General features: G+C 50.7%; 3 protein-coding genes across 3 annotated transcripts in view; 2 read left to right on the forward strand and 1 right to left on the reverse strand.

Annotated features, from left to right (window-relative positions):
• LOC135829588 (uncharacterized) overlaps positions 1-18,401 on the reverse strand; it is a 142,841-nt gene that overhangs the window by 59,439 nt on the left and 65,001 nt on the right. The gene's annotated exons all lie outside the window — the stretch shown is intronic.
• On the forward strand, positions 3,506-5,227 carry LOC135829073 (uncharacterized). The gene has a single exon (XM_065341479.1). It carries the CDS (start codon positions 3,506-3,508, stop codon positions 5,225-5,227), a length of 1,722 nt encoding a protein of 573 aa, XP_065197551.1.
• On the forward strand, positions 5,682-6,161 carry LOC135829074 (uncharacterized). The gene has a single exon (XM_065341480.1). It carries the CDS (start codon positions 5,682-5,684, stop codon positions 6,159-6,161), a length of 480 nt encoding a protein of 159 aa, XP_065197552.1.

Below are 18,401 nucleotides of genomic sequence, written 5' to 3' on the forward strand. Positions count from 1 at the left end.
GATAAAACTTAAGTAAGTTTGTACAACGCTACTAACACATCCGAATGCATGCAAACAGCAGCTTTGCGTTTTGATCCACAGAATTCGCCTAGGTAAAATTCCCATTCATCTCTCCGTATTCAATTGGTTTTCTCTGTCCCGGTCCACTCGTAATAGTCTCTCACTTCCCCGTGCTAATTCAGCCGCATTTACCAACTCTCCTCTGTTTTTGTCCTACAGCCTTTGGCTGCAACTTCCCCAGCATGTTAAGACATCAACATGTCTTTCCAGCTTTAAAAATGCACTCCGATCGCATAATGTAGTACGATAGGATCTCATTGCTGGATTCTTGCCTATCCTTCTTTATTCTCTTTTTCTATATTCCTTTCTTTTCTTTTCTTGCCGTGGTTGGCTATCACCCCTCTCTCGCACTTTGCGTGCCAATTGGTCATGAACCACGAGTTGAGTGAAATAAATAATAAAATAAATAAATGCAATGGACCTCTATCACGTGACAGTACTGAGAAAACGTCATTACAGTACAACTACAATTAGCATGCGTGGACAGATGGTACCACTCTGGGCTCCTTTCTTTGTTGTCCCCTCCCGTGTCCATCTCTCCTCTACGTGACATCACAGTACCCATCTCATGGCCTGGTGACGCTCATTGTCCCTTCAGCTGCATCTCCTCCAGTATTATTCTTCATGGAGTTTCTCACTCTAGCTTCTCTAGTCTCAAAGTTCTGGTTAAATTACGCGGTCTTCCACATTGTCTAAAATCCACTGTTGTTATCACTTCTATTGTCATTGTAAGTCGGTCCTCTCCAGTACGTCTCACACTTGGCTTACTGTTGGAACGTTCTCCATTTGTTAGTGTTAGTCTTCGTTTAACATGTATATCACTCAGTATGTCGTAATTGGACACTGCTCGATTATTCTTACCTTGTGCGTTTCACTATTTGTAACGTGGCTCCTCTGCTTCAGTTTTCGTTTTATCTCTCTGGCAGGGGCAGCCACCACCCGTCTGGTGGGTGCCAGCATCCTCCATTACATCATGCATTATTTTCTGTCACATGTTTTGCTTTTCGCATGTCGCTCAAGATGTTTGAACTGCGCCCGCTGGCCGATTTTCTTTCCTTGCTGTTTTCTTTGCCAATCAAGCGTGGGGACGATACGGTGTCGTCCTCCTTGGCTGTGTGTCCGATACGGGGCCGGGTACATGCGTCCCAAGCTCTCCGTTCTTTGTTCTTTTTGAGTTAGATTCTTCAGTGGTGTTTTGAGAACATGTTTGGTAATACAGTCTTCTAAATAGATCAATGCCTCCAATGGTTGTGTTTAATGTCAGTGTGCATTTGCGAGGGAACCGGTGAAACATTTGGTCCTTCGAGCTGGATCCGACACGTTTCGACTGGTAGTGTCAGCGGTGGTAATGGCGTTTCCGCCAACACCAGAGTTTGTGACTCGTAGTTTTAACGCCACGCCATTATGGTACGAGCGTGTGTGAAACTCCTGTTGATGAACTTGAGAACCGCTGGAAAGAGTTGATTCGTCCCAGAACAAACCTTAGTAGACGCCGCACACCAATAAGTAACCGCTTCCGAACACTGATTGCTTGCTCGTCGCCGTCTCGCCGATATTTGCAGCCTGATGTCCGTGAATTGGAATTTGTACGGTCAGAGCTGAATTCGGTTTTAGAAATTATGCGCAGCATGTTGGAATCCTAAGGGAGTGAACAACTGCTGAATGAGTTGGACGAGTGGGAGGCGAAGTTTGATAAGGAGAGTGCTGGTGTGATGGCTGCGATTTTGGATTCGCCCGTTGAGTCTGTTTCTGGCCAACTGGCATCAGGCCAACAATCAGCAGTCGCAGAACAGGTTACCCCTGTGCCACAATTAACATCACCGCACATGCGGCCTGTGCCACCGATCCCAGCACCACACACACGGCCAACACCACCACCGAAGCCACGTGTAGTCTGAGCAGCAGAGCAACGTCAGTTGGCTATAGTGCTCCAATGAGTAGACTTTCTGAGTGGTTTCCTCATTCGGAACCTGGTGTGGAGCCCCAAGTGCATGATTGGCTTGTCAGTATGCAAAGCCCGCATGGGGTCAGTGCTTTACACCACTTGAAGCCGCTGGAGCTGCCCAAATTTAGCGGAAACGCGCAACAGTTTGTGCGGTGGTGTCAAACGTTCAAGCGGCTGGTGGATTAGGATCGCTACGTATCCGACGATTATAAGCTGGCTAGGCTAAAGGAGGCGCTCCAAGGAAGCTCGGCTGAGGACATTGTGGCCCAGATGTTTGACGGGCCAGGCGCATACGCTCCTGCTTGGGCAGAACTTGAGCAATGGTATGGGGGAGAAGACCGCCACCTGGCACTACAGGAGAAGGCAATCCTGAACCATCCCAGAATCGCAGACCGTGATTCAGAAGCCCTGCGGAAATTTGCTGTCAAGCTCAGAAATGTGCTCATGAACCTGGACTTGGCTGGAGGGAGCTATTCCTAAGTGCGGTAGAGAAGCTACCCAGAAGTGTAGTTATACGATTTCACGAACCACATCCAGACAGCAAATGCAACGCAACCACATTGTCGTTCTGGCTGGTAAAACGGGTCCAGAACGCGAGCCGATGACATCTTGGCGACAGTCGGCACAGAGAAATTGAAGAAGACACCTCCTGCGGTCCCGCCAAAGCCTAGGTCATCTGCTGTGTATGCTGTGGAGCTCAGTACTCAGCAGTGTGCCAAGTTCAGCAAGAGCCATGCCACAGCAGAGTGTCCAGAATTCAGGGCGCTGACAACCAAGCGCCGCTGGGACCTGGTCAAGCGTGCCAAGCTGTGTAGCTGTTGTTTGGAGCATGGACACTGGGCGCGTGAGTGCAAGAAGCTGGAACGTTCCCACTGTGAAGAGAGGAACCACTCACTTCTGCACTACAGCAAGTCAGTGCAGCCACAGCAAGCTGCAGCGCAGAATCCATCTACAATGCGGTCAGCAGCTCCGGCACCTCGGCAGGAAAGTTCTCACCATGCTAGTGTCAGCGTGCCGCAGACTGCCGCTTTCGCTACCGTGCCGGTGAAGATTATTGGCCCAACTGGCAAGTCGGCAATCTGTACGGTGGCCATGCTGGAATCAGGCTCGACTGCAAGCTTCATATGGGAGGATGTAGCCCATGAGTTGGACATGGCAGGTGAAGTTCACATGTTGAACACATCCACGACTGGTGCGCAGCAGACCTGCAGCTATCGGGAACTGGTCAAGGTGCAGATGGAATCCATTGATGGAACAGTGTCATACCCGCTCAAGGCATGCGTATATGATCATGTGACCAAGAAGACGCAGGTCGCCGACTGGAGCCGGTACACATCTAGCTATGAGCATCTGAAGTTCATATACTTTCCCGAAATCTCCAGCACCACGGTCGACCTCCTGATTGGTCTAGACATCATTAATGCCCACGCATCACTCGCAGAGCACAGAAGCAGCAGCGGTGGACCAATTGCCCGCAAGACGCATCTGGGATGAGTGTGTATGGGCCCAACGCCCAGTGCACCCAGTGATGACGAGTTGTCCGTCAACTATGTTCATGCTTTATACGGCGAAGGCAGCATAGACAGCCTGGTCCAGAATTTCTGGAATCTGGAGGCAGTCGGTATGAAGCACGAAGGCACCTACATCACCTCTGCAGAGAACCTGGCTGAGGAGATCTTTGAGAAATCCATCAGCTTCCATGATCAGCGAGTCACCATTGCAGTCCCATGGATCCACAGCAACGGCGAGCCTGGTGTCACCGCTAATCGCGCCATGGCAGACCATCGCCTGTGCATGCTAGGGAAAACAATGGACAAGCGTCCAGAGCTGAAGGCAGCATACGGCAAAGTCATATGTAGCCACATTGACAAAGGCTATGTGCGCACAGTGTTGGCAGCAGAGGTTGAGGCAGATGGCGACGACCAGTGGTTCCTGCCGCATTTCGCCCTTGTACGAGATGACAAGGCCACCACGAAGGTACGTGTCGTCTTTGATGCTGCTGCCAAGTATGACGGCACATCGATCAATGAGTGCATGTACGCTCGACCCGCTCTGCAGAATGACCTAGTGAAAGTGCTTCTGCGGTTCCGCAAGGAGCCAGTGATGCTCACGGCGGACATTACCGTGATGTTCCTGCAAGTCGTGCTGGCTGAGCAAGACCGCCGATATCATCGCTTTGTGTGGGACTCACGTGTATACGAGTTCGAGGGGTTGGTGTTCGGCATCAAGGCGTCTCCGTACCTGGCATGCAAGGCGCTACAAGTGGTGTGCCCCGAGACAGCCGACAAGTATGGCCCTGCCATGTTGCAGATCGTTGACCGAGACATGTATGTGGATGATCTGCTGCGCTCTGCTGTCTCCGTACTGGAAGCCATCCGCACACAGCAGACAGTACAGGACATCCTTGAGCAGGGCAGCTTCCACCTCCGCAAGTGGCTCAGCAATAGCTCGGAGGTGATGGACGGCGTACCGGAAGCTGACAGCTCACCGCAGCTCGCAGCTAGCATCAATGATCATGATAACTGTGTGCTACCATCAGTCAAGACGCTAGGCGTGATGTGGTCGGCAGAGGATGATACCTTCGCATTTGAGTTCAAGCCGCCTGCAACAAAGAAGCTGACCAAGCGAGCCGTGCTGAGTAAGATGGCATCTATATTCGACCCAGGCGGACAACTAGCTCCCTTCACGATTCGCTCTCGTGTCATGTTCCAGGAGCTGTGCATCCTCGGCGTGGGCTGGGATGATCCACTGGACGCTGAGCACATGCGGAGATGGACATCCTCGTTTAGCGAGCTGGGAGATCTGGCGCCGATCCGTGCGCCGCGCTGCTTCAAGTGTCCGGATCGCGAGTCGTCTGTCCCTACATTGTCGCTGCACGTGTTCACGGATGCTTCAGATGCCGCCTACACCGCTAACGTGTACGTTCGTGCTGAGTACCCAGATGGCAATGTGCGCGTGACCCTAGCACTCGCCAAGGCGCGTCCATGTCCCATTAAGAAGATGTCGATCCCGAAGCTGAAGCTGGAGCTGAAGGGTGCTATGCTTGGTGTTTGCCTGGCCCAGACAGTGAATGACGCGCTAGATCTGCCGAAGGCTGATGCCACCTACTGGTCCGACTCGATGAACGTGCTTCGTTGGGTGAGAACACATTGCAGAAAGTTTAAAGTCGACGTGGGCAACCGGGTAGCTGAAGTACAAGAGTATTTAGCTGGCAGCCAGTGAAACCATGTTCCTGGAAAGCTGAACCCAGCCGACAAGGGCACCAGAGGCTTGACAGCAGCCAAGCAAGCCAGTGATTCAGTATGGTGCAGGGGCCCCGAATTCCTCGTCCAGCAACACAATCAGTGGCCCTCTCGTCAGATAACCGTGCCAAAAGAGTTGCCCGGAATGGTAAAGCGAGCGCAAGTGATGGCGTTCGCTGTGCAGCAAGTTTCAGCGGAGGTGTTTCGTCTCCACCCCGACAACTACTAGTCATGGAAACGACTAGTAAGATTGATGGCCTGGTGCTACCGTTTCATCAACCGGTGTCGTCGACGCCATGCTAGCACGAGAGGGGATCCGGAAGCAGCAGTTACAGCAGTCGACTCTGTGGAGCTGAAGCCTGAGGAGCTAACGTGCCGAATGTCACTGGTATGCGATTGCACAAGCAGAGAGCTATCCCGCTTCGTATCGGCAGATGACGTCAGGGAAGCCGCTGCTACGGCTGAATCCAGTGCTCGACAAGGACTACCCATGTGTGCTACGCGCTGGAGGTCGTCTGAAGACTGCCAGCCACTTGCCTGAGCATACCCGGCATCCGATAATCCTGCCCCAGCACCATCGGGTTACTCAGTTGATAGTCGACACCGAAGATCGCAAGTGTGATCACAGTGTGGGCCCAAACCAACTCTTGGCAAACCTGATCCTGCGGTTTTGGATCATCCGTGGCAAGGTTGTCGCACGATCTCACCGTGCACACTGCGAGCTCTGCAAGAAGAAGTGGGCCACTGTGGCTTTGCAGCAGATAGCACCGCTCCCGCTATTCCGAACAGCTCCACCGTACCGGGCATTTTCAAGAGTGGGAGTTGACTATGCCGGTCCGTTCCGGACAAAACAAGGACGTGGCAAGACTCAGCTCAAAAGGTACCTCTGTGTCTTCTCTTGTTTGCAATCCTGAGCCTGTCATTTCGAGATGGCGTATTGCCTGGACAACGAGTCGTTTCTGCTAGCATTCACCCGTTTCTGCAAGTGCAGAGCCGTGCCAGCTGAGGTCGTGTCAGACAACGGGACAAACTTTGTCGGTGCAGAGCGCGAGCTAAGAAAAGCCGATCAAGCGCTAGGTTCTAATGAAGTGGCCGCAAGTATGGCCAGCCAAGGAGTTCACTGGAGCTTCAATCCACCTCTCGCTCCGCACTTTGGCGGCGTATTTGAGTGTGTGGTCAAGGCAAAAGAGCGCAATGATGGAAACTCTGTCCCAGGCCAATCTCACTGATGAGGACTTGTAACTGCCATGGTGAGTGCGGAAGGCCTACTCAACTCGCACCCGTTGACCGCTGTCCAGATTGACGTGGATGATGCCGCACCGCTAACACCGATGCACTTCCTAGATGGACAGTGCGAGCTGACTCTGCCACTCGAAGAAGTCGCTGAGTTGCACCCACAGCGTCGTTGGCGGCTCCTCCAACAGCTCCTACGCGAGGTATGGCGGCGATGGCTTCGAGAAATAGTGCCTCGGCTGAATGTGCTTCAGCAATGGTCTCGACGCAGCCGCAACATCAAGCCCGGTAACATTGTCCTCTGCATTGTGGCTTGTGGCTTGCCGCCAGTGACTATCCAGATATGTTGATTTTATTGTATGCTTTTTCTCATAGGTTTGACAGATTGGTGCCGTAGTGTACTCCAGTCGGCTCCGCTCGAGCTTTGTTGCGGTCGTGAATGAAATTACTTGTTTCTGTACTCCAAGCATCCTCTGTAATATAATGGATAATGACTCTCCCTTCCTCTTCTTCTGGCACGCACCAAATAATTTGGTTACGAGAGTAGCGCCACCAACCATGCCCGATTTGTAGAGTGTGGTATAAAGTGCTTTCTTAACTGTATCTGGTCAGGCGTAGTTGTACAATCGAATATGCTCCAGCTTGTAGTAATTGTGCTATTTCTTTACACCTCTACAGGCAATGTTTGCAGTTCCAGTACTTTTGTGGGGTAGGGTACTACACTAGTTCCGCTTCCAGTATATCCATTGTACAGCATCGGTGCATTATTTGTGCGGCTGTGGATGAATCTACAAATTCGTGTAAGCGAAGCTATCTTTGTGAACGCGCGTATGGCACACTGTGTGCTGGTGGCATAACTGTGTTTCAGAATGAGTGTGCTCCGTGTTTAGAAGAGTATCTCTTTGTCGTTGTTACTCTAATCGTGTGGCACATTCACACTACAAATCTACGAGTGCTAGTTTGAAAATACGAATTTGAGCAATTGTTACGTTGTACAGCAGGTACAAACAATTAATATTTACATACTCACCGGTTTTCGTTTCGGAGTCCCGCGCTGTGACTCAGCTAATTTCTATTTCGTTTGCCTTGTATTGTCTGACTAGGGGCGCTGCCACCCCGTCGGGTGCAAGCACCGGACAGAAGCACTTCACTTCACGACAAGTGTTCATTTTCGTTTTCCTCTTCTGCTTCTGTTGCACAGTTTGAACTTTGAATGTGTGCCTTTTTCGTACTCTGCTCTCGATCAAACTAGTCGCTGATCGATCTGCATAATTATTTATCTCCCGTTGCCATGACTGGCATTAGTACAGCGTTACGTACTCACTCGCTGCTTGGCACGCTTGCAGCGGGTCTTTCTTCTGTTGCAACCCAGTGCCTGCATGCACGGTACGGGATTTGCGATGCCACATCAGCGTTGGTGTGTCGTTGTGCTTCGTTGTTGTTTTCTTTTCGCTGAGTGTGGTCGTTAAAACTGAGAAAGAACGGATCGTTGACAAGGCGTGGTTTTGATGTGCATACTATTGGTGTCGGGGTCCCAACGCATCCCAACACTCAACAGTATACTATCAGTTATAGTTACATTACATTATATTACTGAAACGGAAAGCCATCTTTGTCTCCAACCAAAGCAACAACTCGCGGAGCAACCAAAGAACAACTAAACTGAAAGAAGAACCACATGGTTCAAAACCAATACACAAACCCGGCCTGTATCGCGTATGCCAGCGACACATGCATGAAAGCAAGTACAGAATGCAGAAAAGTAGGAAAAGTGCGTAGCGTTCACACCTGTATGCTAACCCGCACTACAACTCGCGTACTATACAAGGGACTAGTACTGCGCAGTAGGCACGCATTCAAATAAGCTGTAGACATGCATGCACTGCATAAATCTCCAAGTCCTTGTACAAACTGTGCAGTGCTGCAAAGGTACAAGTAAATAAATATCAAACAAATATCAATGTGCAGGTCAGCGACATCCTCCCCACCAAAACCTTGTGCAGGTTTTACAAGTCCAACCATTGCCTGTCGCTATACGCTGGGCGAGCGGAGAAGGTAGCGGATCATCCCACTTGCCTTGTTCCTTCCAGGCCTCTTGCAGGAGGATCTTGCCTGTCAATACTGCCGGTGACACCGAGTCGAGCGGATCAAATGTCGCTGCTATGCACTTCAATAGGGTGCGCCTCGTCCATGTCTTCCAGAGTGGCAGTTGACACTGCATCGCTACGTGAGAGGGAGAGTGTGCCGGCTGTCAAACACTAGGAGTTGCCGAGGGCATTGCCTGTAGCTGCTGAGGTGCTATGGTTGTTGCTGCTGCCACTGCTGCTGCCACTGCTGCTGCCACTGCTACCATTGCTACTGTCATCATGAAGCAGGGTATGGTGTTTGTTGCCACACTTACTGCAAGTAACACTACTATCACACATTCTCCGGCTGTGCCCTGTCCGCAGGCAACGATAGCAAAGGCCATTGGTTTGCGCATGCTCGCGCCGCTGAGCAACAGGCATTCTGTGGAGCTTTTTCTCATCATCCGCAGTGGACAGCGTGAAGCACTGTGCTGATGCACCCTCGGGCTCCCAGGCCATGGGTTTCTGGTCGGACCCAGAACGTACACCATGGGCTTCCTGATACGCTGTACCCAGTTCCGTGATCTCTTCCAACGTTTTCTCGCCGATCTTGTTTTCCAGCAAGTACGCACAGAGGTGAAGCGAGCATCCCTGGAGCACAAATTGGCGGACGATTGCCATGAACATCTCACTGTTCCCACTGCTCTGCTTCTGGCCCTGCGGCCCTCCAGATAGCGATGCCCACTCTTGCACCTGTTGCACTACATGGGCTACGTACCGGAAAAACGTGTCCTCCGTCTGCTGATGCAGAGACAAGAGCTCAGACCACGTCTTCTCGGCAGTCTTGCCAAAACTACGTGTCACTTGAACTTTAGCGCTTTCATAAGTTGTGACATAATCCAGCACCGGTTCAAGCTTTGTCCCCATCGCAGCCGAACGGAGGGCCAACAACCATGTCGATTTTTCGTAGCCATTTTGCTGAACAACAGCCTCAAATGTTATCAAATAACGCCGGATGTCCTGTTTGTCGGTGTATTTCGGCACGTCCAACTTGTGGGGGCGCTTCTGCGCGTCGTTACTGCCACTACCACTCGCAGCCTGGAGTTTTTCTATTTCTTTCCTACTGTCCAGCTCCTTCTCAGCAATTCTCTCTGCACGCTCTTGTACTCTCTGGTCCCTATCGGTTGCTTCGGTGAGCTTGCGCTCCACGAAAGAGACCAGTGCCTCGCCAGAATACCCGTAATCCTTGCCAAGCTTTAGGTAACTCGTCTCCAGCTTCATCCATCCAAAAGCCTCAGCGCTTCCACCAGCACCAGGCGATTTCTCTTCGGCTTCGGACTCGGCCATGCTAAGCTAGCACTCTACGATGCACGATTCAAATTTTACTGGTCGGTCGCCAAATATTGGTGTCGGGGTCCCAACGCATCCCAACACTCAACAGTATACTATCAGTTATAGTTACATTACATTATATTACTGAAACGGAAAGCCATCTTTGTCTCCAACCAAAGCAAGCAACCAAAGAACAACTAAACTGAAAAGAAGAACAACATGGTTCAAAACCAATACAAAAAACTCGGCCCGTATCGCGTATGCCAGCGACACGAGCATGAAAGCAAGTACAGAATGCAGAAAAGTAGCTTGCATGAAAAGGGCGAAGCGTTCACACCTGTATGCTAACCCGCACTACAACTCGCGTACTATACAAAGGACTAGTACTGCACAGTAGGCACGCATTCAAATAAGCTGTAGACATGTACTGCATAAATCTCCAAGTCCTCGTACAAACTGTGCAGTGCTGAAAAGGTACAAATAAATAAAATCAAACAAATATCAATGAGCAGGTCAGCGACAATTACAGTGCGTATCGGTTAAAAGCGTTGTCGTGTAAAAGAGTATACTGCCTACAAGAATGAACTCTCATGTTTTCATAATCATAACATGGATTTCCTGTGCACATTTATTCTTACAAGCAATTTTATGGTACAGTAGAATATATCGCTCCTGAGAATGGACTTTGTGTAGCGAAACATGCCAGATCAGTACAAAGTATATCGCCTGTAGTAATAACATCCGTCCAAAGCAGTTCTGATCTGACTTGCGTTGGGTCGTAGTGCTGCAGGTTCAACTATTGTGTTCATGTAACTCATGTTGCATAGCCACATGGTAAGCCTATGTGACTGTGACCAGCCGCATGCACAGCAGCACTACCTTGTATGTGCGATGATCTTCCTGCCTCTGCGCACATGCACATGATATGTCACACTTGATTTATGGTGTGTAAGAAATATCGGAAATAAGAATAGAAAGTCGTTTTTCAAACACCCACGCTATACCCGATACCTACTGTACTATTTTTTTAAAGCATTAGTAGATTTTACCAGCACTACACTTTTCATAACCAGAAGTTCGCAAAAAACCAAGGTTGAATTTTTTAGGGAGGTGCACATGCCCCCCGTGCCCATCACGGGTGACACCCCTGTCCTTCGATCCGGATGGTGGACTTAGAGACAGAGCGAGCTGAGAGCGAACAGTGAGTTCGAAAAAGCAGGAGATTAAAAGGCATTCCACCAGCAAGGGATGAGGCAGAAGGCTTCGAATTCCCTTCGTTGGCAGCCAGGAAAACGGCAGATGCCATGTCTGTAGGAAGCGCAGAATCAAGTAGGTCAGGTACTAGGAGTACGTCCAGAGCACCATCATCCTCACGACGACAAGTGAAGATTCAGGCCGCTGCGAAGACATTACGTCTTGAAAAGGAATTTCTGGCAAAGAAATTCGAACAAGACAAAAGACTGGTGGAGCTGGAGTTGGCCGAGGACCTAGCTAGGCTCTCCGATGAGGAAAGTGTTCCAGACGACAGTAGCCAACATAGCTCACATCGCTCCTCAACTACAAGTGTGCGCTCAAATCGTAGCGGTGCTCTCTCGATCTCCAACTGCAGTTCTGGATATATGAACGCTGTGGATGAGCAGTCAGTGCAGGAAGTGGAGTCTGACAGCCGACGACGCAGTAACGTTAGTTTGAGCAATCACAGAGGAGATTGCGTCCAACCTGCAGTAACTGTCGTACCCCAGTCTGAGCTGACAAGACCTGCCAGGTCACCACCACAACATCCTGTACACCGTGTACAGGCCAAGCTTCCACCTATCATGAATGCTGCAGCCAGGAGCTTAAAGCCAGCAAAGGCTGGTGCAGCCAGTAGAACGCACCTTGACTCTGATGCGCCACACCGGTCTGTGAGCGCACAGAATCCAGCCACCCATCCACATGGTCCAGAGGATGCCACTGCATCTGCACGATACGTTCAGAACTGGGTAAACAGTGTGCCACACAGTGCTGGGTATGTTGGTATTCCGCAGTTCCAGATAAAGCCGCTGGAACTGCCCAAATTTAATGGCCAACAGGAGAGCTATCTTCTATGGCGCCAGCGCTTCATGTGTCTCGTAGACGACGGTCTCATGTAAACAGAGGATTATAAGATGGCACGGCTGATTAACTATACTCGACTGATTATCTACGTCTGATGCGCGTAGTCGCGTACACTGCTTTCGCGCGATCTTTTGATTTGAATGTTTTGAATCTCCCCTTCTGCTTCGAGAGAGGCAGAACTTGCCTTTTTCCTGCAAGATGATTTCCAGCAGAGTCTGCCAGAACTTGCCTTTGTACTGCAAGATGATTTCCAGCATAGTCAGAGTAAAACATTATAATACAGTCTTCTAAAACAACGAGTCGTGTGCAATCCGGAAGCATGTTCGAGTAAGAACATAATGGTCCTTCAGGGGCGTCACCGGACCCCTTTACAGGGGGTGCACACGAATTTTGTACAGGAAAACACGAAAAAGTTCGCTGATAGCAGGCCCGTCGCACCGACTTTGGAGGTGGGGCGGCCATGGGGTACGGGGGCCTTCCCCGGGGAAAAAATTCAAAATCTATAGCCAATTGCAAGCGTTCCCGGGCATTTGGTGCCATTTCAGTGTAACTGCAATGACAGATTTTTTGATTCTGCAACAAGCCAAGAAGACGCTACGATCGGGGACAAGAATTCTTCATTATCCTCCCCCGGGAAAAAAATTCAAAAATTGAAGGCAATTGCAAGCATTTTCAGGCATTTGCCATGATTTGGTGTCATTTCAGTGTAACTAGTGTAAGTAGTGTACGAGTCGTACTGCCTACTGCCTTGCTGGTCATGTACATGTACTCGCTACATGCACTCACGCCGCATCACGCGATCGCGGCTGCGCAGTACAACTAGTTTTAGTGCATGCAGTATATTACAGTCGTGGACAACTGCGTGATTATAGGCTCGACACAGGTTGTCTCGGGATGGGACGGGAAGTTTATTTGCCAGTTGGTGTGAGTGGGCATTACATCTTTGAAACGTACTACGGGTGGAGTGGCCCGTTTGGTCTTGGGGCTGCTGGGGTGGCAACATATTCTGTAGAAGGGGATGTGCATTTGGACAATGAATTTTGTACAGGATGCAAAGGTAGGTTCCCTCACCAATTAGGCGATGGCCACCCCGTTGCACGGCAGTGATGCGAGCCAGATCGGTTTGTGTTGAGCTCAAACACATGACCATGCCATACTCCAGCACCGGGCGGACAAAGCGCTTGAAGATCACACAATGGCACCTGGAGTCCATCACTCGAGAGGGATTCCGGGGAAGCCGAGATGCTACGATCCTCAAATAGCCAACTTGGAAACATATACCAGATTTCTTGAAGACATTGGACTTATGAGAAAGTTTGAGGTGACGCAAGAAAACTCATTATTGTTTTCCAGGCTAAAGAAGCTAAGGAAAACTGCTGGCTATGTTTACAGGACAAACCTCAGGCTCTTCAAGAATATTCTGAAAAGTTAGGGTTTTGAGAGTAAACTTCCGTAACTTCTCCGCAGGTGATATACAAGGAAGAGCAAACAAGAGCAAATACAATGAATTATGAACTCGGATGGTGAGCCAATTCAATTATGGTGATGAAGGAGAAGGACATTTTAAGACAATCATATGACTAACTGAACAACCCTCTCAGCTCGCCAGGAGTAAGAAGCAAGTTTTGAAGCTCTGAGTGTCGTGACCACGTCCCCACCCTAGAAGCGTATATGCACTGCTATTCTAACTAGTATTACCTATCTAGCATGGATGACTCCCCAGCGCCAGGCAGCCCAAAGCCTGAGCCCCCAGAGCCACTGTGGAGGTCGATGTCGCCGGCCGAATTGAAGGCCAATACCGTAATATTTGTCGACGGCCTCGCGGGCCAGAAGATAGTAGAAATTGCGGACACCCTCATCGACCAGGGTTATGCTGACGTCGCCTCCGTCCAAATTACCGGATCAGCCTGTAAGGTAACGTTCTGCAGCCAATCTACAACTAAGTCCATTGCAGAACACGGTTTCTTTCTTGGCGAAACACATATTTCTGTCCGCCATTCTCTCTCCTTGCAAGTGCACATCTTTGACGTCCCGATTTGGATCTCCGATGCCGCCATCATACATGCACTCACAAAATACGGTACGGTGCAAGGCACCATTCGCCACGGCCGTACCCGCACAAAGTCGGGCGCATTTGTCGGAACAGGCGTACGCTTCGCAACTGTTCGCCTGAACAACGGCTGCAGGCAGGTGCCATCTTTCGTGCGGACAGCCGAAGGCAATACCTTCCGCGTGAAGCATGAGGGCCAGGCGCCAACTTGCCGCCTCTGCAACTCAGAAAATCACCTTGCCGGCTCCTGCCCTAAATCGAACAAGCTACAAAACACACGGACCCGCACTTCAACCAACACGCGGCAGAACCAAAACGAAGACCCAGCACCAGATCCAACACTGGCGACAGCCCTGCCAGGCCAGGCCAGCTTACCGTACGCACAGGCAGCGACCCCGGCCCCTGCCAGCACACTCGTACAGGAAATCACCGAAACAAGCAACACACAGACCCAAAACGACGATCCAGCACCAGATCCGACAGCCTCCACAGGCCAGGTCAGCTTACTGTACGCACAGGTAGCGTCCCCTGTGACCTCTGCCAGCTCACCCGCACAGGAAGTCACTGAACACAGCCAGCCCAGCAAAAGTGTAGACCAGCACGGACACACTGCCAGTGCCTCTGATGAGCACCAAACTCGTACTCGTAGAACTAGTACAGATATCGATCGAGCCGACGAGAGCGCAGTCCGCGCACTATCACCCAGCGCAAGCATGTACTGCCACTCGCCAGGCTCACCTCGCACGGCAGCGGAAGACGACAGCAACGACGAGAGCCTATTTGAGGAAGATGGAAATCGCGCCGAACAACTCCTGCAGAAGCTCAATGCAGCGGAGGAAGAATGGAAACTCTACACCGGACGTCGCAGACGCAGACGCCACCAGCTAGAGCAGACGCCCCCAGGCGCACAACATCCACATGCCTCTAAAAAACAAAAACAAAATAAGCTAGCTGACCAGAGTCCTACAGGAGTCACCATGGACCACGCCTGAACTGGAATCATCATCAACACCAGGTCCCACCAGTGAAAAAAAAAAAAAATTATTATGAAAAACGGAAATGAACAAAATAGCATCTCTTTCTTCTCCTTCAACGCTCGCAGTCTCTACCCCAAAATGGACGAACTGTCAGCAATAGCATCGTCAACAACGCCACCTTATGATGTCATTGCTGTCTCTGAAACATGGTGTACCCAGCACGATCCAGACTCCCTGTTTGCCCTCAGTGGATACACACTACATCGTGCAGACCGCCCAGACCGCCAAGGTGGAGGAGTGATTCTCTACGTGAACGACACTATACCTCATGAACTCGTCCCTACAACAACCCCAGACAGCTTTGACCTATTATCGCTGAAACTGTCAGCCAACGACAGCACCATCAACACAACATGCGTCTACCGACCACCCCGTTGCGACCATCGGCTATTCTGCCAGCACCTTGAGGAACTGATACGAGCCATACCAACAACAACGCAAAAGATTATCCTCGGTGATTTTAATGCAAAGAACGCCGCTTGGTGCCACTCTGACACGACAGATGCTGTTGGCGAGGATGTAGCAGTGCTGTTCCAAACTTACTCTCTACACCAACATGTCACATTCCCCACTCTTGTGCAGAATGGGCACCCTAAATCCTGCCTAGATCTCGTCGTCACGGATGTAGACAGCGACTATGTCCTTATCTCTAGTCTCCCGCAGATCGGCAACTCGGACCACCTATCCATCAGGGGTTTAATCAAGCCAGTCGCTGCACCCCCTCGAGCCGTACCACCTCCCACCCATAACACCACCCATTGGAAATGGTCAAACCCAAGCATCAGCAGTCTGAAAGCCGAAATTGAACGCACACAACTGCTACCGGAAGGTGACACCCTGAACACTACCAACATAGACAACCTGTGGCACTCATGGAAGGACAAAGTCCTCACTTGCGCCCGCAAACACTGTGCAGTACCTCACTCCCCGAGGCATACTAGCCACCCCGCAAAGCCATGGCTGAACCCAGAGCTCACTAACGCCATCAGAGAAAAACACCGGCTCTACCGTGCCTACTTGCGCACCCGGACGCCCTGCAACTGGACAGCATACACCACCCAACGCAACAAAGTTACTCACCTTCTCCGAATCGCTAAGTCTACATATGTCAGTAATGGCACTGGGACGAGCCACTCCACACCAAACCTACACAAACTGATGCGCGGCCTCCAGTCCTCACAACGACCTACTCTGCCAGACATGCTCTCCCAGGGCCAGACTCTCTCAACCCCCGCTGAAAAAGCAACCGCCCTGAACGCTTTCTTCATCTCGCAAAGCCAACAGTCAGTCACAGGATGCCACGAGGAACTTCCCTCCATTCATTCCCCCACACCCAATACACCTGACCTAACTACACTTGAAAAAACAGCCCCAGAGGTCTCAAAGTTACTGTCTAACCTGGACCCGTCAAAGAGCCCGGGCTGTGATGGCATACCAACCCGCCTGCTGAAAGAGGCAGCCAGTTCACTTGCGCCGTCCCTAGCAACCCTTTTTAACATCTCCTTCGAACGTTGCACTATCCCGCAAGAGTGGAGGGACGCAACAGTCACCCCCATCCACAAGAAGAGCAGCAAAACCGAGCCCTCCAACTATCGACCGATATCGCTACTCAGCGTGACGTCGAAAGTACAAGAGAGGATAGTTGCTGACCGCATCTCAAAGCACATCCAACCTCACCTCCCCAACGGCCAATCAGGCTTTCGGCCAAACGATGGCAGCACACAGCAGCTATCTCGGTTAATCCATCAGATCACCGAGAAAAGAGACGCCGGGCAAACAGTAATTGCTTGCTTCTTCGACCTCTCTAAGGCGTTTGACCGGGTGTGGCACCAAGGACTGCTTGCAAAATTGGCCCACCTCGGACTCGATGGCAAATGCCTCCAGTGGCTTGCCTCCTATCCCACCAATAGACGACAACGTGTGCAAGTGGAGAGCAGCAAATCAACATGGCTAAACATTCCAGCGGGGGTCCCCCAAGGCTCTGTCTTGGGGCCGCTTTTGTTCACGGCCTACACAGTTGATCTGCCAACCGCCTGCATAAATGCCAACACTGAGTGCAGCCAGTTTGCCGACGACACTGCCATCATTGCCGCTCACGAGAATTTTCTAGCCGCAGAAGAGCACCTCCAGTCAGCTGTGACAACCGCGGCACAGTGGCTGAAGGATTGGCATCTCCTGGTCAACGAAAGTAAGACCACTGTCATCCACTTTCACCACACCAACCGGCCACCTACCAGACCACCATCAATCACACTTAACGATACCAACCTCACTGTGGCCTCAAGGCATCGCCACCTTGGCCTCCTCATACAGCAGAATCTATGCTGGAACTCGCATGTTGACTACATCATCACTAAAGCGACCAGAAAGATGTTCCTTCTCCTGCGACTACGCTATTCCTTAAACACTTCTGCTCTCTCCTCCATCTATCTAACCTACATTCGCCCTATTCTTGAGTATGCTTGCACTGTCCTCTCACCCCTCCCCGCAACCCTGAACGACCGGCTTGAGCGCATCCAACGGCGCGCTGCTCGCCTCTGTTTGCATCTCCCCCTCTTTGAACACAGAACCCACTCCGTGCTGCTGCACCGACTCAAATGGCCATCACTCAGCAGCCGCCGTACCCTCTCCCATATCCTTCTTGCACACAGCCTGCATCATAGATATGCACCACCACACCTTCTTGCAATTCACCTACCCCGAATACAACCCATTCGCACGCTCAGGTTCCCCCGAACCTTTGAGCTGCCCACAACACGTACAAACCGGCTAAGAGACTCCCCCATCTATGCTTCTCTTGATCTCTTTAATAGCATCCCACCCAGCATCCGGCAAATCAACCCTAGACGAGATTTCAAAGCAAACATCCTACCACTTGTCATCTCTTCCATATGTACTTGCTCACATTGCTCAGCACATCTATAGCTCCATTGCGCCCAGCCTACGTGATTAACTCCCAATTAGTATTACCATCGCTACTGCCTCAGCAAGCAGCTAAACTTTGATCTCTCTGTATCTGATCCCCGTGCCTGTAATTATTTTTCTCTTATTGGCCACAGGCCATCGTGAGAATAAAAGAATTCAAACTGTCCACCAACCACCATTTTGTGGCACTCGCTGACTGTATAAGATCTGGTTACGTTGGTGGACAGTTAATCATAGCTTGTAACAGTTTGTCCTTCACCTTTTTCACCATAGTTTAAATGGCTCACCATCCGAGTTCAACTTTGCACACCTCATGAGACGTCATGACCTATACGGCAAAACGTCGTGTGGAAGAACTTGTTGTTGTACATAACTAGTCCATCACATTTACGTGATAGTGGAGTTAAGTAGGAT

The sequence above is a fragment of the Sycon ciliatum genome, chromosome 13 (assembly GCF_964019385.1).
Source record: "Sycon ciliatum chromosome 13, ocSycCili1.1, whole genome shotgun sequence".
Classification (NCBI taxonomy): Eukaryota; Metazoa; Porifera; class Calcarea; order Leucosolenida; family Sycettidae; genus Sycon; species Sycon ciliatum.

Excerpts from the sequence above, each read along its gene's own strand:
- LOC135829074 (XM_065341480.1), top strand. The coding sequence starts at position 5,682 with ATGACGTCAGGGAAGCCGCTGCTACGGCTGAATCCAGTGCTCGACAAG.
- LOC135829073 (XM_065341479.1), top strand. The coding sequence starts at position 3,506 with ATGGGCCCAACGCCCAGTGCACCCAGTGATGACGAGTTGTCCGTCAAC.